General features: G+C 40.6%; 1 protein-coding gene across 1 annotated transcript in view; it reads left to right on the forward strand.

Moving 5' to 3' along the window:
- POLA1 (DNA polymerase alpha 1, catalytic subunit) overlaps nt 1-27,500 on the forward strand; it is a 1,417,985-nt gene that overhangs the window by 139,736 nt on the left and 1,250,749 nt on the right. The window contains exons 14-15 of the mRNA XM_053705268.1: nt 26,726-26,880; nt 27,162-27,246. Of these exons, the coding sequence (XP_053561243.1) occupies nt 26,726-26,880; nt 27,162-27,246 (240 nt within the window). The remainder of the gene's footprint in view (nt 1-26,725; nt 26,881-27,161; nt 27,247-27,500) is intronic.

Below are 27,500 nucleotides of genomic sequence, written 5' to 3' on the forward strand. Positions count from 1 at the left end.
GCAGATGTTTAGTTTGTATTTGTGAGAGACGGTAATGCATAGTATCTAACATTTTTAGACTGAATAACTATTTTAATTTCTTGATAAAGAATTTTCATTTGTGATCTAATCCTAGGGCTGATGGTTGACAAGTATTTACAAACACTAGTTTCAGTACTTATGTACTAATTGTAAAATCAAAATCATCTTTGAACTCATTAACATTTCTGAGCATCTTGAACTAGTTTTCTTCTTAAACGGGAAGAGTCCACAGCCACATTCATTTCTTTTGGGAAATACAGAACCTGGCCACCAGGAGGAGGCAAAGACACCCCAGCCAAAGGCTTAAATACCTCCCCCACTTCCCTCATCCCCCAGTTATTCTTTGCCTTTCGTCACAGGAGGTTGGCAGAGAAGTGTCAGAAGTTTGAGATAGTCTCTTATGGAGGGTAGTACTCTTCCCTTTGGGACTGGAGTTTTAAATAATCCTGTCAGCCTCTCAGTGAGAGCATGGATGAAAGTTAGAGTCCGGTGATGCAGGGAGAGTTTTCCTGCCAAACCATCTCAACTCCTATTAACAGCTCCTTGGTAATCAGCGTTGACGAGTTTCGCTGCCTACCTTTATTCACTCAAGTCTGTGTCAGAAGCGAGGCTACTATCTGTCACACTTGAAGGGCTGTGTTCCTGTTCCATGGCGTAGATTCACTTTAATATGGTTTAGAGTACTGAATGAACAATATTTGCAATACTTGCATTAGTAAATTAAGCTCCAAATTCTATTCATTTCTCACAATAATTCAATGAGAATATGTGGAGTATTACATTGCAGTTTTCTCTTCTAGAACTGTAAAACAACATTAAACAAGCAATATATATTCGGTCTGGTTTACTATTATAATAAGCAGATTAAACTGTAATATTCATAACTAGTGAAACAATCTTATAACCTGGCTGTTCTTTGCTCCTGCTATTTATGCTGGTATGTAAGAAGCGGTAACAGTCCATGTTCAGCAGTCTCGAAGAGGCATCTTTGTAGGTGCAGAAAGAAGCAATTCAATAAAATGAGGTGTCTCATAATGGCGTTAACTGATGGTGCTCCATGAGTATTAGCACGACTCCCTATACAAACACATTCCCTCTGCAAGTCCTGCAGTGATGTCAGGTCCACAGTATGGATTAGCTCTATAGTGTTAGACCCACATGGTAAACGGTTAGGAAAGTTCAGCTTGAGCGTAGCTTCTGAAGCATGGCCCGTCTTGTCAGCCTCCGTCTCGTATGTGGTTTTCTTAGTCACTACACGTGGTGGTACTAGTTGGTTGGTACGGGGTTTCTGATTTGGTTTTAGTATGATCCTCTCTTGATCAGGTCTTTTCAGCTTGCTAGGCAATATTGAGTACAACTCACTGTTATCAGAAGAGGTGGTGATGTTTATTCCTAGCGGTGTCGAAGTACTTGATTTTATTTTAGCCGTACCAGGGCCCTTCGGCACAACCTGTGACTTCAAATCTGCCGTTGCTGTATTTTTCTCGACTCTAAAGGTGTGAGCTTTATTGTGTAAGGAGTCCATGAGTTGTTCAAGTATAAAGGGTTAGTGCTTGTTCGGTCGGATCCCCACAGCCATGTGATGGCTGCCGCCTGTTGCAGTGGTTATTGCAAATAGCTCCCAAGCTTCGTATAGGTTTTGTAACAGCTTTTCCAGCTTCATGTAATGGGTGTCTAGTCATTGTAGTATATCTTGATCACCCATATCTACTAAATCACAAATTCTTGTGAGATGGTGTTTCGTATTCAATGTTGAGTTAAAGTGTCAGCCGAGAAGTAGAGATTTTTCCAGTGAGGTACAAAAACACTAGGAACGCTGCCTATTAATAAGCCACCGCTTTAGGCCTTGAATGTCCGAATTGTAGCTCCGGGGTCATATAAACAACAAGAGCGGTTTCAAAATATTCCCTGTATCTTGAGGAAAAGTTATATCTTGTTTTGTGTGGATGTTGTCTTAGGGATCCAAAATCGACGGATAGGTAGATATTCTTCCAGAGCTCTCAAGATTGCATCCTCTTATGGATGCTGTACGGACCCCCCCCCCCCTTTGGGGGCTCTTTTTTAAGCATTATTTTGCAATGTAGATGTGTACTTTACATCCAGAATACTAAATAAAGAGAGAAACAATGCTCAAGAAAAAAAAAAGGCCTTTTTAAAATGTCTTTAAGGGATGTATGTATGTATCCTGATCTCTGCCACCCACTTAATAAGTAAGTTTTTCTGTAAACGAACGGCCTGAATTTTTCTATGAGAGCTATAGCTTCATCAAAAATCGCCCAAGGGGAGAGAGCTGATTGGAGAGCAGCAGGGGAATTTGAATTTCATATCTATATTAAAAAGTTAGTTATAGCGTATCTTCATTATAACTCTTAAATTAAACTCCATCTAAAATATCACTAACATTACAGATCTGTTTTTATAAAGGGGAAGGTTAACCATCACTTTAAGAAAATTAAAAAGGAAAAGTGTGAATTATATTTTAATAGCATTGTTTACATTTGATTATTTTTTTCCTCTAAACACCAACTACAAATGTACGTAATAAAATGTAGAGTGAGAATGATTTACATATTTTTTAAAAGATGTAGGGTTTTTTTTATTTAAGAAAAAAAAAGTGCTTTAAAACTAAATATCTTTGCTTATACTAATTAAAGAATCTGAATATGTGGAGTGTAGGTGGCGCTAAAAGTACACTAAGTATACCTAGCTATGGGTTAATAAACTAACGTTAAAAATAGCTCAGCAGAATATATATCTTAGGAAAGTTCCATATAAATTTTCGTGTAAACTATCTGGTTAAATAAATAGAGGTACATGCAACTGATTTTGAATTATGTACAAATTTATTCTTAGTTGAAATAGTGTAAAAAATCGTATAAAAAACCATCAAAAATTCTCTCATACAAATGGCCCACACTCTTCACTCGCAACAGCTTCCAAGTCTAAATTGCTACCACAAAAAACAATAACAATACTAGAACAATTTAATGCTAAAATGAAGTTAAAACATTGTGGTGATAAATACAGTGAAAATTTATCGTCTAAGATCAATGTGCACAATTAAATATTTTAAGCCTTTGATTATAGTATGACTTTCTGGCTGGGGTTCTATTTCCTTTACAAGCCTCTGCTCGTTAAGCACTTTCTCTTATTACGGCCACAATCGAACAAACAAAGGCCTGTCTCCAATGGGCTATACAGATACTCTCACCTGCTGCTCCTTGTCTGGGTATGTCAGCTCCTGTATGGATTTGTAGTTTAGGATAAGTTGCGGACCTCCTAGTCCCTGAATGTAACTTTCTTCACTTGCGCAAGTCTTATCTAAGTTACCTTTATACCACAGCCTCTCAACAATACTCTGCTCTTTAAGTACTCCGTACGCAGAGTGGGTTATTGCTGTATATCCTCCTTGTTTGTCTTTCACCTTTCTATGCGTTTCACCCCTAAGGTGTGGGGCTTTTTCAAGAAAAAGCCCCACACCTTAGGGGTGAAACGCGTAGAAAGAGTATCGTTGAGAGTATCTGTATTGTCAATAACTCCCCGCTAAAGTAACATTCTAACCGGACTAAGATTGTCTGTGGGATTTTTTAACTAAAATAGACTCTGGTGTTTGTTATTGTTGGAACCCTCAAAAGACTGCTGATCTGATACTGGGGAATCCGCCCCCATTTGCATAAGACTGCAGACTTCAAACTGTGGAACTCTCCCTTTTGCAAAGGTGAAAGCAGGATTCTCCTCTGTGACAGGGCTTATAACAAGAACTATTTGAACAACGGGTTGCCATAGCCCATTGGAGACAGGCCTTTGTTTGTTCGATTGTGGCCGTAATAAGAGAAAGTGCTTAACGAGCAGAGGCTTGTAAAGGAAATAGAACCCCAGCCAGAAAGTCATACTATAATCAAAGGCTTAAAATATTTAATTGTGCACATTGATCGTAGACGACTGTCTTTTCACTGTATTTATCACCACAATGTTTTAACTTCATTTTAGCATTAAATTGTTCTAGTATTGTTATTGTTTTTTGTGGTAGCAATTTAGACTTGGAAGCTGTTGCGAGTGAAGAGTGTGGGCCATTTGTATGAGAGAATTTTTGATGGTTTTTTTATACGATTTTTTACACTATTTCAACTAAGAATAAATTTGTACATAATTCAAATTCAGTTGCATGTACCTCTATTTATTTAACCAGATAGTTTACACGAAAATTTATATGGAACTTTCCTAAGATATATATTCTGCTGTGCTATTTTTAACGTTAGTTTATTAACCCATAGCTAGGTATACTTAGTGTACTTTTAGCGCCACCTACACTCCACATATTCAGATTCTTTGATTTCAAACTACCTAGGAAGGAGGTAGTATCAGAGGTTGGCGAAGTGGGTTGAGTCTAGCGCTCCACTCAACTATTTTTTATAACTCTTATACTAATTAAAACAGGGTACTTTGGGAGAATATCTTTGCTTTTTTAAAAAATAAACAAACAAATGAAGGTCCTTTATTTGCTAGTTTTATTTTTTGTACTTATGGCCAAATGTTCTGCCTTAAAACAGGAGACAATGAGAGCATGGATGAGTAATCAAAGAAAAATACTTCAATAGATTTTTTCTGTTGTCTCCAAAGAAGCAAATTGCTGAAAATATTCATTGATTTATGTTTTAATGGCAACTAACACACAGAAGTATACAATATGCCTCACAATTACGTTTTCATGGCAGACACAAAAGTGCTTCTAGCACAAAAAAGTGTAATCAGATTTTGCTCTCTTTCACGGGACAGAAGTAAATAAATAATATACAAAGGAATTAGAATTTACCATGATTTTATGATTAAACATATATACAAATTGTACTGGTAAGCTAAGATATAGAATACATAATGATTAGGGGCATAATAGGAATATTTTTGCAATGAAAATGTAAATGGGCACTCATCAATTAAGCCTGTCTCCTTTTAAGAGACAGACTGCCGCAGTAGCCTGGGATGCATAGTTGTTTACGCGGATATTATTATTATTATTATTATTATTATTATCATCAGGTATTTGTAGAGCGCCAACAGGTTCCGCAGCATTGTGTATCACTTTTTTTTTTGTTCCAGTTGTATTTATAGGGACACTAGAGTCAAAATTAAACTTTCATGATTCAAATAGAGCATGCAATTATAAACACATTTCTAATTTACTCCAATTATCAATTTTTGGGGAGAGATAGATGGGGACAGAGGGATAGAGATAAAGGGAGGGGGCGGGATCATATGGGACCGCTGTGCTGCAGGAAAAAAAGAGAGCGGCAGGGAGGGGGGTTGAGGAAGAGGGGATCCGAGTGGATGGGGGGGATCAGAGGATAGGGAAAGGTTCTTGGAGGGGAGAGGTGGGTAAATTAGGGAGGGGGGAGAGAGTTGGACACATTTTGGCCCATTTACATGGACCTTAAAACTAGTCTATTTGATAGAGGAGTCAGGAGGATTCCGAAAAATCATGGCTTAATCATTTAGACTTAAATATTAAACACTTTTTTATTCTAAAACCCAGTGAGTCTGATGTCCTTCAGTGGAAAATGGATTGTGGCTATATACTGCCTTCACCAAGCACCCTGTTTGATGTATCTGAGTGTAATTGTATAAGGAACAGAAAAAAAAAAAGTGTGTGTGTGCATATGAGCTCTTTTCAAGTATAACACAAACTTAATTGTCAGCTAACACAGTTTAGCTTCTTTGAGCAGCATATTACTAACTCAGTTGAGCTTAAAGGGATAGGAAAGCCAAAATTAAACGTGCATGATTCAGATAGAGCATGTCAGTTCTCTTGCAAGGTGTATCCAGTCCACTGATTCATCCTTACTTGTGGGATATTCTCCTTCACTACAGGAAGTGGCAAAGAGAGCACACAGCAGAGCTGTCCATATAGCTCCACCCCCCAGTCATTCTCTTTGCCGCGTTAACGCACTAGGTTCTCTCTCAGGGAGGGTAAAGTGAATGTGGTGTTAGAATTGTATTGGCCTTTCTAAGGTCTCACGGGTGGAAGGTGAACATCAAAAAGAGTTCCCTGTTCCCACTCACAAGGGTTCCCTTCCTAGGCTAGTTTCTCTACGTCTGACTGCTTGGAGATTGAACGCTTAATTCTTTCAAAGCGTGGTTTTTCTGAGTCAGTTATAGATACTCTGATCCAGGCTATAAAGCCTGTCACCAGGAAAGTCTACCTTGAGATATGGTGGAAATATCTTTGTTGGTGTGAATCCAAGGGTTACTCATGGAGTAAGATTAGGATTCCCAGGATATTGTCTTTTCTCCAAGATGGTTTGGAGAAAGGATTGTCAGCTAGTTCTTTAAAGGGACAGATATCTGCTCTGTCTATCCTTTTGCACAAGCGTCTGTCAGAGGTACCGGACGTTCAAGCGTTTGCACAGGCTTTAGTCAGAATCAAGCCTGTCTATAAACCTGTGGCTCCGCCATGGAGTCTAAATCTAGTTCTTTCAGTTCTTCAAGGGGTTCCGTTTGAACCTTTACATTCCATAGATATTAAGTTGTTATCTTGGAAAGTTTTGTTTTTGGTAGCTATCTCTTCTGCTCGAAGAGTCTCAGAATTATCTGCCTTACAGTATGATTCACCTTATCTGGTGTTCCACGCAGATAAGGTAGTTTTGCGTACCAAACCTGGTTTTCTTCCTAAAGTTGTTTCTAACAAGAATATTAACCAGGAAATAGTTGTTCCTTCTCTGTGTCCTAATCCATCTTCGAAGAAGGAACGTCTTTTACACAATCTTGATGTAGTTAATGCTTTAAAGTTCTATTTACAAGCAACTAAGGATTTCAGACAAACATCTTCCTTGTTTGTTATCTATTCTGGTAAGAGAAGAGGTCAGAAAGCGACTGCTACCTCTCTTTCCTTTTGGCTGAAAAGCATGATCCGTTTGGCCTATGAGACTGCTGGCCAGCAGCCTCCTGAAAAAATTACTGCTCATTCTACCAGAGCAGTGGCTTCCACATGGGCTTTCAAAAATGAGGCTCTTCTGTTGAACAGATTTGTAAGGCAGCGACTTGGTCTAAACTGCATACTTTTGCCAAATTTTATAAATTCGATACTTTTGCTTCTTCGGAGGCTATTTTTGGGAGAGAGGTTTTGCAAGCAGTGGTGCCTTCCGTTTAAGGTACCTGTCTTGTTCCCTCCCTTCATCCGTGTCCTAAAGCTTTGGTATTGGTATCCCACAAGTAAGGATGAATCCGTGGACTGGATACACCTTGCAAGAGAAAACAGAATTTATGCTTACCTGATAAATTACTTTCTCTTGCGGTGTATCCAGTCCATGGCCCGCCCTGGCAATTAAGTCGGGTAAAATTTTTTTTGTTTAAACTACAGTCACCACTGCACCCTATGGGTTCTCCTTTGGCTTCTTAACCTTTGGTCGAATGACTGGGGGGTGGAGCTAGGGGAGAGCTATATGGACAGCTCTGCTGTGTGCTCTCTTTGCCACTTCCTGTAGGGAAGGAGAATATCCAACAAGTAAGGATGAATCCGTGGACTGGATACACCGCAAGAGAAAGTAATTTATCAGGTAAGCATAAATTCTGTTTTTTAGACATTTTTAAATTCACTTAAATTTTCAAACGTGCTTCGTTCTTTTAGTATCCCTTGTTAAAAAAATGAATATGCACATATCATACACTAGTGGGAGCCTCTGCTAATTGGTGACTGCACACATTTGTCTCTTGTGATTGGCTAAATAGATATTTCTCTTGTTAAGTGTATCCAGTCCACGGATCATCCACCACTTGTGGGATATTCTCCTTCCCAACAGGAAGTTGCAAGAGGATCACCCACAGCAGAGCTGCTATATAGCTCCTCCCCTAACTGCCATATCCAGTCATTCTCTTGCAACTCTCAACATAGATGGACGTAGTAAGAGGAGAGTGGTGTATTATAGTTAGTTTTTTAACTTCAATCAAAAGTTTATTTTTAAATGGTACCGGAGTGTACTGTTTATCTCAGGCAGTATTTAGAAGAAGAATCTGCCTGCATTTTCTATGATCTTAGCAGAAGTAACTAAGATCCATGGCTGTTCTCACATTTTCTAAGGAGTGAGGTAACTTCAGAGAGGGAATGGCGTGCAGGTTTTCCTGCAATAAGGTATGTGCAGTTAATATATTTTTAGGGATGGAATTTGCTAGAAAAATGCTGCCGATACCGGATTAATGTAAGTTAAGCCTTAAATGCAGTGATAGCGACTGGTATCAGGCTTATTAACAGAGATACATACTCTTATAAAAGTGTAATATAAAACGTTTGCTGGCATGTTAATCGTTTTTATATATGTTTGGTGACAAAACTTATTGGGGCCTATTTTTTTTCCACATGGCTGGTTTGATTTTTGCCTAGAAACAGGCTTTCCACTGTTGCAGTATGAGTGGGAAGGGCCTATTTTAGTGCTTTTCTGTGCAGATAAAAATACTGACAGAGACATTCAGCTTCCCTCTGCATGATACAGGACATCTCTGAAGGGCTCAAAAGGCTTCAAAGTCGTGTTTGAGGAGGGTAACAATCACAGTAGACTGTGGCAGTTGTTGTGACTGTGTTTAAAAAACGTTTTTGTCATTTATTATTCTGTTTTTGTTATTAAGGGGTTAATCATCCATTTGCAAGTGGGTGCAATGCTCTGCTGACTTGTTAAATACACTGTAAAAAGTTTGTTAGTGTAATTGCCTTTTTTCACTGTTATTTCAAATTTTGTCAATTTGTTTCTCTTAAAGACACAGTAACGTTTTTTATATTGCTTGTTAACTTGCTTTAAAGTGTTTTCCAAGCTTGCTAGTCTCATTGCTAGTCTGTACAAACATGTCTGAAACAGAGGATACTTGTTCATTATGTTTAAAAGCCATGGTGGAGCCCCATAGGAGAATGTGTACTAAATGTATTGATTTCACCTTAAACAGTAAAGATCAGTCTTTATCTATAAAAGAATTGTCACCAGAGGGGTCTGTCGAGGGGGAAGTTATGCCGACTAACTCTCCCCACGTGTCGGACCCTTCTCCTCCCGCTCAAGGGACGCACGCTAATATGGCGCCAAGTACATCAGGGACGCCCATAGCGATTACTTTGCAGGACATGGCTGCAATCATGAATAATACCCTGTCAGAGGTATTATCCAGATTGCCTGAATTGAGAGGCAAGCGCGATAGCTCTGGGATTAGACGAGATACAGAGCGCGTAGATGCTGTAAGAGCCATGTCTGATACTGCGTCACAATATGCAGAACCTGAGGACGGAGAGCTTCAGTCTGTGGGTGACATCTCTGAATAGGGGAGACCTAATTCACAGATTTCTAATTTTAAATTTAAGCTTGAGAACCTCCGTGTATTGCTTGGGGAGGTATTAGCTGCTCTGAATGACTGTGACACAATTGCAGTGCCAGAGAAATTGTGTAGGCTGGATAAATACTATGCAGTGCTGGTGAGTACTGATGTTTTTTCCAATACCTAAAAGGCTTACAGAAATTATTAGTAAGGAGTGGGATAGGCCCGGTGTGCCCTTTTCCCCACCTCCTATATTTAGAAAAATGTTTCCAATAGATGCCACTACACGGGACTTATGGCAGACTGTCCCTAAGGTGGAGGGAGCAGTTTCTACTTTAGCAAAGCGTACCACTATCCCGGTTGAGGACAGTTGTGCTTTTTCAGATCCAATGGATAAAAAATTAGAGGGTTACCTTAAGAAAATGTTTATTCAACAAGGTTTTATTTTACAGCCCCTTGCATGCATTGCGCCTGTCACTGCTGCGGCGGCATTCTGGTTTGAGGCCCTGGAAGAGGCCATCCATACAGCTCCATTGACTGAAATTGTTGACAGGCTTAGAACTCTTAAGCTAGCTAACTCATTTGTTTCTGATGCCATTGTTCATTTGACTAAACTAACGGCTAAGAATTCCGGATTCGCCATCCAGGCGCGTAGGGCGCTATGGCTCAAATCCTGGTCAGCTGATGTGACTTCAAAGTCTAAATTACTCAACATTCCTTTCCAGGGGCAGACCTTATTCGGGCCTGGTTTGAAAGAAATTATTGCTGACATTACTGGAGGTAAGGGTCATACCCTTCCTCAGGACAGGGCCAAATCAAAGGCCAAACAGTCTAATTTTCGTGCCTTTCGAAATTTCAAGGCAGGTGCAGCATCAACTTCCTCTGCTTCAAAACAAGAGGGAACTTTTGCTCAATCCAAGCAGGCCTGGAAACCTAACCAGTCCTGGAACAAGGGCAAGCAGGCCAGAAAGTCTGCTGCTGCCTCTAAGACAGCATGAAGGAGCGGACCCTATCCGACAACAGATCTAGTAGGGGGCAGACTCTCTCTCTTCGCCCAGGCGTGGACAAGAGATGTTCAGGATCCCTGGGCGTTGGAGATCATATCTCAGGGATATCTTCTGGACTTCAAAGCTTCTCCTCCACAAGGGAGATTTCACCCTTCAAGATTATCTGCAAACCAGATAAAGAAAGAGGCATTCCTAAGCTGCGTACAAGATCTCCTTGTAATGGGAGTGATCCATCCAGTTCCGCGGACGGAATAAGGACAGGGGTTTTATTCAAATCTGTTTGTGGTTCCCAAAAAAGAGGGAACCTTCAGACCAATTTTGGATTTAAAGATCCTAAACAAATTCCTCAAAGTTCCGTCATTCAAGATGGAAACTATTCGAACCATTTTACCCATGATCCAAGAGGGTCAGTACATGACCACAGTGGACTTAAAGGATGCCTACCTTCACATTCCAATTCACAAGAATCATCATCAGTTCCTGAGGTTTGCCTTTCTAGACAGGCATTACCAATTTGTAGCTCTTCCATTCGGGTTGGCTACAGCCCCAAGAATTTTTACAAAGGTTCTGGGCTCACTTCTGGCGGTTCTAAGACCGTGAGGCATAGCGGTGGCTCCTTACCTGGACGATATCCTGATACAGGCGTCAAGCTTTTAAATTGCCAAATCTCATACAGAGATAGTTCTGGCATTCCTGAGGTCGCATGGGTGGAAAGTGAACGAAGAAAAGAGTTCTCTATCTCCTCTCACGAGGGTTTCCTTCCTAGGGACTCTAATAGATTCTGTAGAAATGAAAATTTACCTGACGGAGTCCAGGTTATCAAAACTTCTAAATGCTTGCTGTGTTCACTCCATTCCGCGCCCCACGGTGGCTCAGTGCATGGAAGTAATCGGCTTAATGGTAGCGTCGATGGACATAGTGCCATTCGCGCGCCTGTATCTCGGACCGCTGCAATTATGCATGCTCAGTCAGTGGAATGGGGATTACACAGATTTGTCCCCTCTACTAAATCTGGATCAGGAAACCAGAGATTCTCTTCTCTGGTGGTTATCTCGGGCCCATCTGTCCAAGGGTATGACCTTTCGCAGACCAGATTGGACAATTGTAACAACAGATGCCAGCCTTCTAGGTTGGGGTGCAGTCTGGAACTCCCTGAAGGCTCAGGGTTCATGGACTCAGGAGGAGAAACTCCTCCCAATAAATATTCTGGAGTTAAGAGCAATATTCAATGCTCTTCTGGCTTGGCCTCAGCTAGCAACACTGGGGTTCATCAGATTTCAGTCGGACAACATCACGACTGTGGCTTACATCAACCATCAAGGGGGAACCAGGAGTTCCCTAGCGATGTCAGAAGTCTCCAAGATAATTCGCTGGGCAGAGACTCACTCTTGCCACCTGTCAGCGATCCATATCCCAGGTGTAGAGAACTGGGAGGCGGATTTTCTAAGTCGTCAGACTTTTCATCCGGGGGAATGGGAACTCCATCCGGAGGTGTTTGCTCAATTGGTTCTCCGTTGGGGCAAACCAGAATTGGATCTCATGGCGTCTCGCCAGAACGCAAAGCTTCCTTGTTACGGATACAGGTCCAGGGACCCAGAAGCGGCACTGATAGATGCTCTAGCAGCGCCTTGGTTCTTCAACCTGGCTTATGTGTTTCCACCGTTTCCTCTGCTCCCTCGTCTGATTGCCAAAATGAAACAGGAAAGAGCATCAGTGATATTGATAGCGCCTGCGTGGCCACGCAGCACCTGGTATGCAGACCTAGTGGACATGTCATCCTTTCCACCGTGGACTCTGCCTCTGAGACAAGACCTTCTAATACAAGGTCCTTTCAATCATCCGAATCTACTTTCTCTGAGACTGACTGCATGGAGATTGAACGCTTGATCCTATCAAAGCGTGGCTTTTCAGAGTCAGTAATTGATACCTTAATACAGGCATGAAAGCCTGTCACCAGGAAAATTTACCACAAGATATGGCGTAAATATCTTTATTGGTGTGAATCCAAGAATTACTCATGGAGTAGGGTTAGGATTCCTAGGATATTGTCCTTTCTCCAAGAGGGTTTGGACAAAGGATTATCAGCTAGTTCTTTAAAGGGACAGATTTCTGCTCTGTCTATTCTTTTACACAAGCGTCTGGCAGAAGGTCCAGACGTTCAGGCATTTTGTCGGGCTTTAGTTAGAATTAAGCCTGTGTTTAAACCTGTTGCTCCTCCATGGAGCTTACACTTGGTTCTTAAAGTTCTTCAAGGGGTTCCGTTTGAACCCCTTCATTCTATTGATATCAAACTTCTTTCATGGAAAGTTCTTTTCTTTCATGTAATTAACAAGAGTCCATGAGCTAGTGACGTATGGGATATACATTCCTACCAGGAGGGGCAAAGTTTCCCAAACCTTAAAATGCCTATAAATACACCCCTCACCACACCCACAAATCAGTTTTTACAAACTTTGCCTCCAAGGGAGGTGGTGAAGTAAGTTTGTGCTAGATTCTACGTTGATATGCGCTCCGCAGCAAGTTGGAGCCCGGTTTTCCTCTCAGCGTGCAGTGAATGTCAGAGGGATGTGAGGAGAGTATTGCCTATTGAATGCAGTGATCTCCTTCTACGGGGTCTATTTCATAAGGTTCTCTGTTATCGGTCGTAGAGATTCATCTCTTACCTCCCTTTTCAGATCGACGATATACTCTTATATTTACCATTTCCTCTACTGATTCTCGTTTCAGTACTGGTTTGGCTTTCTACAAACATGTAGATGAGTGTCCTGGGGTAAGTAAGTCTTATTTTCTGTGACACTCTAAGCTATGGTTGGGCACTTTATTTATAAAGTTCTAAATATATGTATTCAAACATTTATTTGCCTTGACTCAGAATGTTCAACTTTCCTTATTTCCAGACAGTCAGTTTCATATTTGGGATTATGCTTTAATTATCATATTTTTTCTTACCTCAAAAATTTGACTTTTTCCCTGTGGGCTGTTAGGCTCGCGGGGGCTGAAAATGCTTCATTTTATTGCGTCATTTTTGGCGCGGACTTTTTTGGCGCAAAAATTCATTTCCGTTTCCGGCGTCATACGTGTCGCCGGAAGTTGCGTCATTTTTTGACGTTATTTTGCGCCAAAAATGTCGGCGTTCCGGATGTTGCGTCATTTTTGGCGCAAAAAGCATTTAGGCGCCAAATAATGTGGGCGTCTTTTTTGGCGCCAAAAAATATGGGCGTCGCTTTTGTCTCCACATTATTTCAGTCTCATTTTTCATTTGCTTCTGGTTGCTAGAAGCTTGATGTTTGGCATTTTTTTCCCATTCCTGAAACTGTCTTATAAGGAATTTGATCTATTTTGCTTTATATGTTGTTTTTTCTCTTACATATTGCAAGATGTCTCACGTTGCATCTGAGCCAGAAGATACTACAGGAAAACCTCTGCCTGCTGGATCTACCAAAGCTAAGTGTATCTGCTGTAAACTTTTGGTAGCTATTCCTCCAGCTGTTGTTTGTATTAAATGTCATGACAAACTTGTTAATGCAGATAATATTTCCTTTAGTGATGTACCATTGCCTGTTGCAGTTCCCTCAACATCTAAGGTGCAGAATGTTCCTGATAACATAAGAGATTTTGTTTCTGAATCCATAAAGAAGGCTTTGTCTGTTATTTCTCCTTCTAGTAAACGTAAAAAGTCTTTTAAATCTTCTCTTTCTACAGATGAATTTTTAAATGAACACCATCATTCTGATTCTTTGGACTCTTCTGGTTCAGAGGATTCTGTCTCAGAGATTGATGCTGATAAATCTTCATATTTATTTAAGATGGAATTTATTCGCTCTTTACTTAAAGAAGTACTAATTGCTTTAGAAATAGAGGATTCTAGTCCTCTTGATACTAATTCTATACGTTTAGATAAGGTTTTTAAAGCTCCTGCGGTTATTCCAGAAGTCTTTCCTGTTCCTAATGCTATTTCTGCAGTAATTGCTAAGGAATGGGATAGATTGGGTAATTCATTTACTCCTTCTAAACGTTTTAAGCAATTATATCCTGTTCCGCCTGACAGGTTAGAATTTTGGGACAAAATCCCTAAAGTTGATGGGGCTATTTCTACCCTTGCTAAACGTACTACCATTCCTACATCAGATGGTACCTCGTTTAAGGATCCTTTAGATAGAAAAATTGAATCTTTTCTAAGAAAAGCTTATCTATGTTCAGGTAATCTTCTTAGACCTGCTATATCATTGGCTGATGTTGCTGCAGCTTCAACTTTTTGGTTGGAAACTCTAGCGCAACAAGTAACAAATCGTGATTCTCATGATATTATTATTCTTCTCCAGCATGCTAATAATTTCATCTGTGATGCCATTTTTGATATTATTAGAGTTGATGTTAGATTTATGTCTCTGGCTATCTTAGCCAGAAGAGCTTTATGGCTTAAGACTTGGAATGCTGATATGGCTTCTAAATCAACTCTACTTTCCATTTCTTTCCAGGGAAACAAATTATTTGGTTCTCAGTTGGATTCTATTATTTCAACTGTTACTGGTGGGAAAGGAACTTTTTTACCACAGGATAAAAAGTCTAAAGGTAAAAACAGGGCTAACAATCGTTTTCGATCCTTTCGTTTCAACAAAGAACAAAAGCCTGATCCTTCGTCCTCAGGAGCAGTTTCAGTTTGGAAACCATCTCCAGTCTGGAATAAATCCAAGCCTGCTAGAAAGGCAAAGCCTGCTTCTAAGTTCACATGAAGGTACGGCCCTCATTCCAGTTCCGCTGGTAGGGGGCAGGTTACGTTTTTTCAAAGAAATTTGGATCAATTCTGTTCACAATCTTTGGATTCAGAACATTGTTTCAGAAGGGTACAGAATTGGTTTCAAGATGAGACCTCCTGCAAAGAGATTTTTTCTTTCCCATGTCCCAGTAAATCCAGTGAAAGCTCAAGCATTTCTGAATTGTGTTTCAGATCTAGAGTTGGCTGGAGTAATTATGCCAGTTCCAGTTCCGGAACAGGGGATGGGGTTTTATTCAAATCTCTTCATTGTACCAAAGAAGGAGAATTCCTTCAGACCAGTTCTGGATCTAAAATTTTTGAATCGCTATGTAAGGATACCAACGTTCAAGATGGTAACTGTAAGGACTATATTGCCTTTTGTTCAGCAAGGGAATTATATGTCCACAATAGATTTACAGGATGCATATCTGCATATTCCGATTCATCCAGATCATTATCAGTTCCTGAGATTCTCTTTTCTAGACAAGCATTACCAATTTGTGGCTCTACCGTTTGGCCTTGCTACAGCTCCAAGAATTTTCACAAAGATTCTCGGTGCCCTTCTGTCTGTAATCAGAGAACAGGGTATTGTGGTATTTCCTTATTTGGACGATATCTTGGTACTTGCTCCGTCTTTACATTTAGCAGAGTCTCATACGAATCGACTTGTGTTGTTTCTTCAAGATCATGGTTGGAGGATCAATTTACTAAAAAGTTCTTTGATTCCTCAAACAAGGGTAACCTTTCTGGGTTTCCAGATAGATTCAGTGTCCATGACTCTGTCTTTAACAGACAAGAGACGTCTAAAATTGATTACAGCTTGTCGAAACCTTCAGTCACAATCATTCCCTTCGGTAGCCTTATGCATGGAAATTCTAGGTCTTATGACTGCTGCATCGGACGCGATCCCCTTTGCTCGTTTTCACATGCGACCTCTTCAGCTCTGTATGCTGAACCAATGGTGCAGGGATTACACGAAGATATCTCAATTAATATCTTTAAAACCGATTGTTCGACACTCTCTAACGTGGTGGACAGATCACCATCGTTTAATTCAGGGGGCTTCTTTTGTTCTTCCGACCTGGACTGTAATTTCAACAGATGCAAGTCTCACAGGTTGGGGAGCTGTGTGGGGATCTCTGACGGCACAAGGAGTTTGGGAATCTCAGGAGGTGAGATTACCGATCAATATTTTGGAACTCCGTGCAATTTTCAGAGCTCTTCAGTTTTGGCCTCTTCTGAAGAGAGAATCGTTCAGTTGTTTTCAGACAGACAATGTCACAACTGTGGCATACATCAATCATCAAGGAGGGACTCACAGTCCTCTGGCTATGAAAGAAGTATCTCGAATTTTGGTTTGGGCGGAATCCAGCTCCTGTCTAATCTCTGCGGTTCATATCCCAGGTGTAGACAATTGGGAAGCGGATTATCTCAGTCGCCAAACGTTGCATCCGGGCGAATGGTCTCTTCACCCAGAGGTATTTCTTCAGATTGTTCAATTGTGGGGGCTCCCAGAGATAGATCTGATGGCCTCTCATCTAAACAAGAAACTTCCCAGGTATCTGTCCAGATCCCGGGATCCTCAGGCGGAGGCAGTGGATGCATTATCACTTCCTTGGAAGTATCATCCTGCCTATATCTTTCCGCCTCTAGTTCTTCTTCCAAGAGTAATCTCCAAGATTCTGAGGGAATGCTCGTTTGTTCTGCTAATAGCTCCGGCATGGCCTCACAGGTTTTGGTATGCGGATCTTGTCTGGATGGCATCTTGCCAGCCATGGACTCTTCCGTTAAGACCAGACCTTCTGTCACAAGGTCCTTTTTTCCATCCGGATCTGAAATCCTTAAATTTAAAGGTATGGAGATTGAACGCTTGATTCTTGGTCATAGAGGTTTCTCTGACTCCGTGATTAATACTATGTTACAGGCTCGTAAATCTGTATCTCGAGAGATATATTATAGAGTCTGGAAGACTTATATTTCTTGGTGTCTTTCTCATCATTTTTCTTGGCATTCTTTTAGAATACCGAGAATTTTACAATTTCTTCAGGATGGTTTGGATAAGGGTTTGTCCGCAAGTTCTTTGAAAGGACAAATCTCTGCTCTTTCTGTTCTTTTTCACAGAAAGATTGCTATTCTTCCTGATATTCATTGTTTTGTACAAGCTTTGGTTCGTATAAAACCTGTCATTAAGTCAATTTCTCCTCCTTGGAGTTTGAATTTGGTTCTGGGAGCTCTTCAAGCTCCTCCGTTTGAACCTATGCATTCATTGGACATTAAATTACTTTCTTGGAAAGTTTTGTTCCTTTTGGCTATCTCTTCTGCTAGAAGAGTTTCTGAATTATCTGCTCTTTCATGTGAGTCTCCTTTTCTGATTTTTCATCAGGATAAGGCGGTGTTGCGAACTTCTTTTGAATTTTTTACCTAAAGTTGTGAATTCCAACAACATTAGTAGAGAAATTGTGGTTCCTTCATTATGTCCTAATCCTAAGAATTCTAAGGAGAAATCATTGCATTCTTTGGATGTTGTTAGAGCTTTGAAATATTATGTTGAAGCTACGAAATCTTTCCGTAAGACTTCTAGTCTATTTGTTATCTTTTCCGGTTCTAGGAAAGGCCAGAAAGCTTCTGCCATTTCTTTGGCATCTTGGTTGAAATCTTTAATTCATCTTGCCTATGTTGAGTCGGGTAAAACTCCGCCTCAAAGAATTACAGCTCATTCTACTAGGTCAGTATCTACTTCCTGGGCGTTTAGGAATGAAGCTTCGGTTGACCAGATCTGCAAAGCAGCAACTTGGTCTTCTTTGCATACTTTTACTAAATTCTACCATTTTGATGTATTTTCTTCTTCTGAAGCAGTTTTTGGTAGAAAAGTTCTTCAGGCAGCGGTTTCAGTTTGAATCTTCTGCTTATGTTTTTTGTTAAACTTTATTTTGGGTGTGGATTATTTTCAGCAGGAATTGGCTGTCTTTATTTTATCCCTCCCTCTCTAGTGACTCTTGTGTGGAAAGATCCACATCTTGGGTAGTCATTATCCCATACGTCACTAGCTCATGGACTCTTGTTAATTACATGAAAGAAAACATAATTTATGTAAGAACTTACCTGATAAATTCATTTCTTTCATATTAACAAGAGTCCATGAGGCCCACCCTTTTTTGTGGTGGTTATGATTTTTTTGTATAAAGCACAATTATTCCAATTCCTTATTTTATATGCTTCGCACTTTTTCTTATCACCCCACTTCTTGGCTATTCGTTAAACTGATTTGTGGGTGTGGTGAGGGGTGTATTTATAGGCATTTTAAGGTTTGGGAAACTTTGCCCCTCCTGGTAGGAATGTATATCCCATACGTCACTAGCTCATGGACTCTTGTTAATATGAAAGAAATGAATTTATCAGGTAAGTTCTTACATAAATTATGTTTTTCTGATGGCTATTTCCTCGGCTCGAAGAGTCTCGGAGTTATCTGCCTTACATTGTGATTCTCCTTATCTGATCTTTTATTCAGATAAAGTTGTTCTGCGTACAAAACCTGGGTTTTTACCTAAGGTGGTTTCTAACAAGAATATCAATCAAGAGATTGTTGTTCCATCATTATGTCCTAATCCTTCTTCAAAGAAGGAACGTCTTTTGCATAATCTAGACGTAGTCCGTGCCTTGAAGTTTTACTTACAGGCTACTAAAGATTTTCGCCAAACATCTAACCTGTTTGTTGTTTACTCTGGACAGAGGAGAGGTCAGAAGGCCTCGGCAACCTCTCTTTCTTTTTGGCTTCGGAGTATAATCCGTTTAGCCTATGAGACTGCTGGACAGCAGCCTCCTGAAAGGATTACAGCTAATTCTACTAGAGCTGTGGCTTCCACCTGGGCCTTTAAAAATGAGGCCTCTGTTGAACAGATTTGCAAGGCTGCAACTTGGTCTTCCCTTCATACTTTTTCCAAATTTTACAAATTTGATACTTTTGCTTCTTCGGAGGCTGTTTTTGGGAGAAAGGTTCTACAGGCAGTGGTTCCTTCCGTTTAAGTTCCTGCCTTGTCCCTCCCATCATCCGTGTACTTTAGCTTTGGTATTTGTATCCCACAAGTGGTGGATGATCCGTGGACTGGATACACTTAACAAGAGAAAACATAATTTATGCTTACCTGATAAATTTATTTCTCTTGTAGTGTATCCAGTCCGCGGCCTGCCCTGTCCTTTTCAGGCAGTTCTAAATTTTAATTAAACTACAGTCACCACTGCACCTTATGGTTTCTCCTTTCTCGGCTTGTTTCGGTTGAATGACTGGATATGGCAGTGAGGGGAGGAGCTATATAGCAGCTCTGCTGTGGGTGATCCTCTTGCAACTTCCTGTTGGGAAGGAGAATTTCCCACAAGTGGTGGATGATCCACGGACTGGATACACTACAAGAGAAATAAATTTATCAGGTAAGCATAAATTATGTTTTTCAGCTTCCTGTCAGTAGTGCAATGCTGTCCATTCAGCAATGGATAACAAGAGAATGGAGAAAATTTAATAGAAATAAATTGGAAAGTTGTTTAAATTGTATGTTGTATTTGAATCGTAAAAGAAAATGTTGGGGTTTACTATCCCTTTTAATTGAGCATTTTACTGTTGTTAAAGACGTGAAACCCAAATATGTTCTTTCGTTATTCAAATAAAGCATATAGTTTTAAACAACTTTCCAATTTACTTTTATCTAAATTGCTTTGTTCTTTTTGTATCCTTTATTAAAAAAATACATAGGTTTGCTTAGGAGCTAGTAGCTAGCTGCTGATTGGTGGCTGCACATATATGCCTCTTTAGATATGTGTTCTGCTAGCTCCCCATACTGCTCCTTCAATAAAGGATACCAACAGAATGATGCAAAATTGATAGAAGTAAATTGGAAAATTATTTTAAAATGGTATGCTCTATCTGAATCCTTAAAGAAAAATATTTTGTTTCATGTTCCTTTTATGTTTTATTTTATATGTTAACCCGAAGGCAGAAACATGCTGTGATCTTAAATGTAATCTCTGAAACTGCTGCATGTCTGCAGAAGGAAAGAGACACATGCAGGAACTGTTAGCGCATTTTCTTTGCGGCGCTGCTCCACATCAGTCTATTCACTTTAGATAGCGCTGTGCTCTGACTGCACTGTACAAGTTTCCCTTAACATTGTGCAGCTGGAGTGAAGAGTTGTTTCAAATGCGGCAAAGAGCTACAAATTGGTAGTGCATTGATTGATGACTGTCTCTCAGGGACTTTTTCAACCACACCCCCTAGCCTTTCCGAGTTTGCAAAACTGTGCCTCTTAAACATAACACATTCTTATGAGGAATGCACCCTTTGTTTATTAGCCGTTTACCTTATAATTATGCAATATTAGACCGATAGTAAAGAAAACTAATTTATTGACGTCATTTTAAAAACTCATCTGAAAAGTAATTTAAATTGTCATTTCATTTCAAAATGACCTGCAGAAAATTTTTTAATTAAAAAAATAAATAAATTTATTGCAAAAGTGAAAAGATTTCTGTATCGGGGTTTGTTAATGCACAAACAGATCTGCACATTTTTCCCATTGAAAATCTGTTTCAATTGCAGAATGGGATGCAAATGAGTCTCCCTTTTTTATTATACTTTTTAAACAAGAATTTGATCTTGCAATAAGCTCAAACACTAAAATGCTTTACATCTCGTGCATTGATAATCATGTATCAATCTGGTGGGGTTTTCTTCTATAAGGTACGACGAGTCCACGGATTCATCCTTTACTTGTGGGATATTATCCTCCTGCTAACATGAAGTGGCAAAGAGCACCACAGCAGAGCTGTCTATATAGCTCCTCCCTTAGCTCCACCCCCCAGTCATTCTCTTTGCCTACTCTAAGTACTAGGAAGGGTAAAGTGAAAGAGGTGATAAAATATTAGTTTTTAATTTCTTCAAGCAAGAGTTTGTTTTAAATGGTACCGGTGTGTACTATATACTCTCAGGCAGCAGATGGATGAAGACTTCTGCCTGGAGGATGATGTTCTTAGCATTTGTAACTAAGATCCAGTGCAGTTCCCACAGAGGCTGAGGAGTACAGGAAACTTCAGTGTGAGGAACGCTTTCATGCTATATAGCAGTGAGGTATGTTCAGTCATTTTTTCTGGAGAGACTGTGTATTTCAGAAAGGCTGACAGTATCCCCATGAGGGTAAGGGTAAGCAGTAATCCTAAGAGCTATAGACAGGCATTACTAAGCTTGCATAAGGGGCTAATTAAAAAATGGTTGACAATGAGTTTTGACTGTTTGTGGGCAACTGTTTTATGAACTGGGAGTGCTAACGTTTTGTGGGCAATAACGTTTTTGGGCAACATTATTGAGGGTACACTTGGCTTCTTTTTTGGGTCTCAGAACCCACATGGCTAGTTTAAAACCACTCTGGTGCGGTTCTTTGAGGCTGTAGAGACATCGAGTGAGATGGGCGGGGCCTATTTTTGCGCCTCAGATGCGCAGTTGTTTTCACTCGGCAAACAGCAAGCTCCAACTCCTGAGGGCCCTTGTGAATGTTTTGGGCCACATCGAAGCTTTAACCCCATATTTACAATCCCTGAGGGCAGGTAGGCTCCACAGCAGGGCTGTGGCAAGGTGCTGGGGGTGTTTTTTTCCGAATTTAGGCCTCATTTCAATCCGGTTTGCAAATTAAAGGGTTAAATGTTAAATTTCCTTGTGGGGCAAAGTTAACTACACACATTGAGTCTGCATGCAAAAATTTGAAAAATTTGGTGCATTTTAAAGCAGTTTTGCAGAACGTGTATGCTTTTTTTCTCTTAAAGACGCAGTACCGTTTTTTTAAGATTATTTTTTTCACTAAATAAAGTGTTTTCATGCTTGTTTGTAGTCATTACTAGCCTTTTCAACATGTCTGACATTGAAGAAAGTCATTGTTCAATATGTTTAGAAGCCATTGTGGAACCCCCACTTAGAATGTGTCCCTCATGCACTAAAAGTCAATAAATTGCAAAGAACATATTTTAGCTACTAAAAGTATGTCACAGGATGATTCTCAGTCAGAAGGGAATCCGGTTATGCCATCTAATTCTCCCCAAGTGTCACAACCATTAACGCCCGCACAAGCGACGCCAAGTACTTCTAGTGCGTCTAATTCTTTCACCCTGCAAGATATGGCCGCAGTTATAAATACTACCCTCACAGAGGTTTTATCTAAGCTGCCTGGGTTGCAGGGGAAGCGCAGTAGGTCTGGTGTGAGAACAAATGCTGAGCCCTCTTATGCTTTATTAGCCATATCCGATGTACACTCACAATGTTCTGAGGTAGGGATGAGGGATTTGCTGTCTGAGGGAGAGATTTCTGATTCAGGAAAGATGTTCCCTCAGACAGACTCAGATATGACGGCTTTTAAATTGAAACTAGAACACCTCCGCTTATTGCTCAGGGAGGTTTTAGCGACTGGATGATTGTGACCCTATTGTAGTTCCAGAGAAATTGTGTAAAATGGACAGATTTCTAGAAGTTCCTGCCTACACTGATGTTTTTCCGGTCCCTAAGAGGATTTCGGACATTGTTACTAAGGAGTGGGATAGACCAGGTATTCCGTTCGCTCCCCCTCCTACTTTTAAGAAAATGTTTCCCATATCAGACACCATGCGGGACTCGTGTTAGACGGTCCCTAAGGTGGAGGGAGCTATTTCTACCCTGGCTAAGCGTACAACTATACCTATTGAGGACAGTTGTGCTTTCAAAGATCCTATGGATAAAAAAATTAGAGGGTCTCCTAAAGAAAATATTTTTTCATCAGGGTTTTCTTCTGCAACCTATAGCGTGCATTGTTCCTGTAACTACTGCAGCTGCTTTTTGGTTCGAGGCTCTGGGGGAGGCTCTTCAGGTTGAGACCCCATTAGATGATATTCTAGATAGAATTAGGGCTCTCAAGCTAGCTAATTCTTTCATTACAGATGCCACTTTTCAACTGGCTAAATTAGCGGCAAAGAATTCAGGTTTTGCCATTTTAGCGCGTAGAGCGTTATGGCTTAAGTCCTGGTCTGCTGATGTGTCATCAAAATCTAAGCTTTTAGCCATCCCTTTCAATGGTAAGACCCTATTCGGGCCTGAACTGAAAGAGATCATTTCAGACATCACTGGAGGGAAAGGCCATGCCCTTCCTCAGGATAAGACAAATAAGATGAGGACCAAACAAAATAATTTTCGTTCCTTTCGAAACTTCAAAGGTGGTCCCTCTACCTCTTTCCCTGCTGCAAAGCAAGAGGGGAATTTTGCTCAATACAAGTCAGCCTGGAGACCTAACCAGACTTGGAACAAGGGTAAACAGGCCAAGAAGCCCGCTGCTGCCACCAAGACAGCATGAAGGGGTAGCCCCCGATCCGGGACCGGATCTAGTAGGGGGCAGACTTTCTCTCTTTGCTCAGGCAAGAGACGTTCAGGACTCCTGGGCTTTAGAAATCGTAACCCAGGGGTATCTTCTAGATTTCAAAGATTCTCCTCCAAGGGGGAGATTCCATCTTTCTCAATTGTCTGTGAACCAGACAAAAAGAGAGGCGTTCTTACGCTGTGTAGAAGACCTATATACCATAGGAGTGATCTGCCCAGTTCCGAAAACAGAACAGGGGCAGGGGTTCTACTCCAATCTATTTGTGGTTACCAAAAAAGAGGGAACTTTCAGACCGATTTTAGATCTCAAGATCCTGAACAAATTCCTCAGAGTCCCATCCTTCAAGATGGAGACCATTCTGACTATTTTACCAATGATCCAGGAGGGTCAATATATGACCACCGTGGACTTAAAGGATGCGTATCTACACATCCCTATCCACAAAGATCACCACCAGTTCCTCAGGTTCGCCTTTCTGGACAAGCATTACCAGTTTGTGGCTCTTCCCTTCGGATTGGCCACAGCTCCCAGAATTTTCACAAAGGTAAAATTCAGGCGTCGACTTACCAACTAGCCAAGTCTCACACGGACATCGTGTTGGCTTTTCTAAGATCTCACGGGTGGAAGGTGAACATAAAAAAGAGTTCACTTATCCCCCTCACAAGAGTTCCATTCCTGGAAACTCTGATAGATTCGGTGGACATAAAAAAATTTCTGACGGAGGTCAGGAAATCAAAGATTTTAACCACCTGCCGAGCTCTTCATTCCATTCCTCGGCCGTCAGTGGCTCAGTGTATGGATGTAATCGGACTAATGGTAGCGGCAATGGACATAGTTCCCTTTGCTCGCTTGAATCTCAGACCACTGCAACTATGCAGGCTCAAACAGTGGAATGGGGATTATGCAGATTTATCTCCTCAGATATATCTGGATCAAGAGACCAGAGACTCTTCTTTGGTGGTTGTCACAGGATCATCTGTCCCAGGGAATGTGTTTCCGCAGGCCAGCATGGGTCATAGTGACGACGGACGCCAGCCTATTGGGCTGGGGTGCAGTCTGGAATTCCCTGAAAGCACAGGCTTTGTGGACTCAGGAGGAGGCTCTCCTCCCGATAAATATTCTAGAACTGAGAGCGATATTCAACGCGCTTCAGGCGTGGCCTCAGCTGGCTTCGGCCAGATTCATAAGATTCCAGTCGGACAATATCACGACTGTAGCATATATCAATCAGGGGGGAACAAAGAGTTCTCTAGCGATGATAGAGGTTACCAAAATAATTTGATGGGCAGAGACTCACTCTTGCCATCTATCAGCAATCTATATCCCAGGAGTGGAGAACTGGGAAGCGGATTTTCTAAGTCGTCAGACTTTTCATCCAGGGGAGTGGGAACTACATCCGGAGGTGTTTGCACAATTTATTCAGCAATGGGGCACACCAGAATTGGATCTGATGGCGTCTCGTCAGAATGCCAAACTTCCTTGTTACGGGTCCAGGTCAAGGGATCCTCAGGCAGTACTGATAGATGCTCTAGCAGTACCCTGGTCGTTCAACCTGGCTTACATGTTTTCACCATTTCCTCTCCTTCCTCGTTTGATTGCCAGAATCAAACAGGAGAGAGCTTTGGTGATTTTGATAGCACCTGCGTGGCCACGCAGGACTTGGTATGCAGACCTGGTGGACATGTCATCTCTTCCACCATGGACTCTGCCACTGAGACAGGACCTTCTGATTCAAGGTCTGTTCCAGCATCCAAATCTAGTTTCTCTGCGGCTGACTGCTTGGAGATTGAACGCTTGATTTTATCCAAGCGGGGTTTCTCTGAGTCAGTCATAGATACCTTGATTCAGGCTCGAAAGCCTGTCACTAGAAAAATTTATCATAAGATTTGGCGTAAATATCTTTATTGGTGCGAATCCAAAGGCTACTCATGGAGTAAGATTAGGATTTTGTCCTTTCTCCAAGAAGGATTGGAGAAGGGGCTATCGGCTAGTTCCTTAAAGGGACAGATCTGCTTTATCAATTCTACTGCACAAGCGTCTGGCAGGTTAGAATTAAGCCTGTGTTTAAACCTGTTGCTCCGCCATGGAGTTTGAATTTAGTTCTTAGTTCTCCAAGGGGTTCCATTTGAACCCTTTGCATTCCATAGATATTAAGCTTCTACCTTATAAAGTTCTGCTTTTAGTTGCTATCTCTTCGGCTCGAGGAGTTTCTGAACTATCTGCATTGCAATGCGACTCTCCTTATCTTGTTTTCCATGCTGATAAGGTGGTTTTGCGTACCAAACCTGGATTCCTTCCTAAGGTTGTTACTAATAGGAATATCAATCAGGAAATTGTTGTTCCTTCCCTGTGTCCTAATCCTTCCTCTAAGAAGGAGCGTCTGTTGCACAACTTGGACATAGTTCGTGCTTTGAAGTTTTACTTGCAAGCAACCAAAGATTTCCGTCAAACATCTTCTTTGTTTGTTGTCTATTCTGGAAAACGTAAAGGTCAAAAAGCTACGACTACCTCTCTTTCTTTTTGGCTGAAAAGCATAATCCGTTTGGCATACGAGACTGCTGGACAGCAGCCTCCGGAAAGAATTACAGCTCACTCTACTAGAGCGGTGGCTTCCACATGGGCTTTTAAAAAAACAGATTTGTAAGGCCGCGACTTGGTCTTCGCTTCATACCTTTTCCAAATTTTCCAAATTTGATACTTTTGCTTCTTCTGAGGCTATTTTTGGGAGAAAGGTTCTTCAAGCAGTGGTGCCTTCTGTTTAACCATCTGTCTTGTCCCTCCCATTCATCCGTGTCCTGTAGCTTTGGTATTGTATCCCACAAGTAAAGGATGAATCCGTGGACTCGTCGTACCTTATAGAAGAAAAGTAAATTTATGCTTACCTGATAAATTAATTTCTTCTATGGTACGACGAGTCCATGGCCCGCCCTGTCATTTTAAGACAGATTATATTTTTTGATTTTAAACTTCAGTCACCTCTGCACCTTGTAGATTCTCCTTTTTCTTCCTGTACCTTCGGTCGAATGACTGGGGGGTGGAGCTAAGGAAGGAGCTATATAGACAGCTCTGCTGTGGTGCTCTTTGCCACTTCCTGTTAGCAGGAGGATAATATCCCACAAGTAAAGGATGAATCGGTGGACTCGTCGTACCATAGAAGAAATTAATTTATCAGGTAAGCATAAATTTACTTTTTTCATTGTGGTTTAGAAAAAGAGGTTGACCAATCCATTCACCATCTCATGGTGTTTTTACCTCTCTTTCTTTCTTCTTTCTCCTAGAGCTCAGCACTCAGCCTATTAGCTGGTGCAAAGTTGAAACCGTAGTTGCAAATCCTAACCTTGTGAATGTTGTAAAGGATCTTGCTCCTCCTCCGGTCGTTGTCTTATCACTCAGCATGAAGACTGTGCAGAATGCAAAGACTCATCAAAATGAGGTAATTTTTTTTTTAATTCTTCACCTTAATATAGCACATGTGTGTTTATATGTGTGTGTGTGTGAATGTATATATTGTTCTATTGTTCCCACTAAATATATATATATATATATATATATATATATATATATATATATATATGCATACATGCATGCATGCATGCATACATACATACATACACACACATATACATGTTTATGTGCTTTTTTCTTAGCACATAAACATCATTGAAATGTTAGTCTTTCCTTACATTTCCTACATGCTTTTATTTTGTTTTCCAGATTGTTGCTCTGGCAGCATTAATTCATCACAAGTTTCCTCTTGATAAAGCACCACCACAGCCTCCCTTCCAGACACATTTTTGTGGTAATTTTTTTTTAATCTTTTTTATCTTTATCCAGGTTTATTAACTGAACTAATGTCTACATTCCTTTGTATTTTTCCTGCATAATGGAACAAACATATGCAAATATTTTACTCAATTTGGTAGGTTCAGTACTTTATTCAAATAGAAACTATATATATATATATATATATATATATATATATATATATATATATATATATATATATACATATATATATATATACATATATACAATTTCATATGATAGTGAGAG

The sequence above is a fragment of the Bombina bombina genome, chromosome 3 (assembly GCF_027579735.1).
Source record: "Bombina bombina isolate aBomBom1 chromosome 3, aBomBom1.pri, whole genome shotgun sequence".
NCBI classification, from domain to species: domain Eukaryota; kingdom Metazoa; phylum Chordata; class Amphibia; order Anura; family Bombinatoridae; genus Bombina; species Bombina bombina.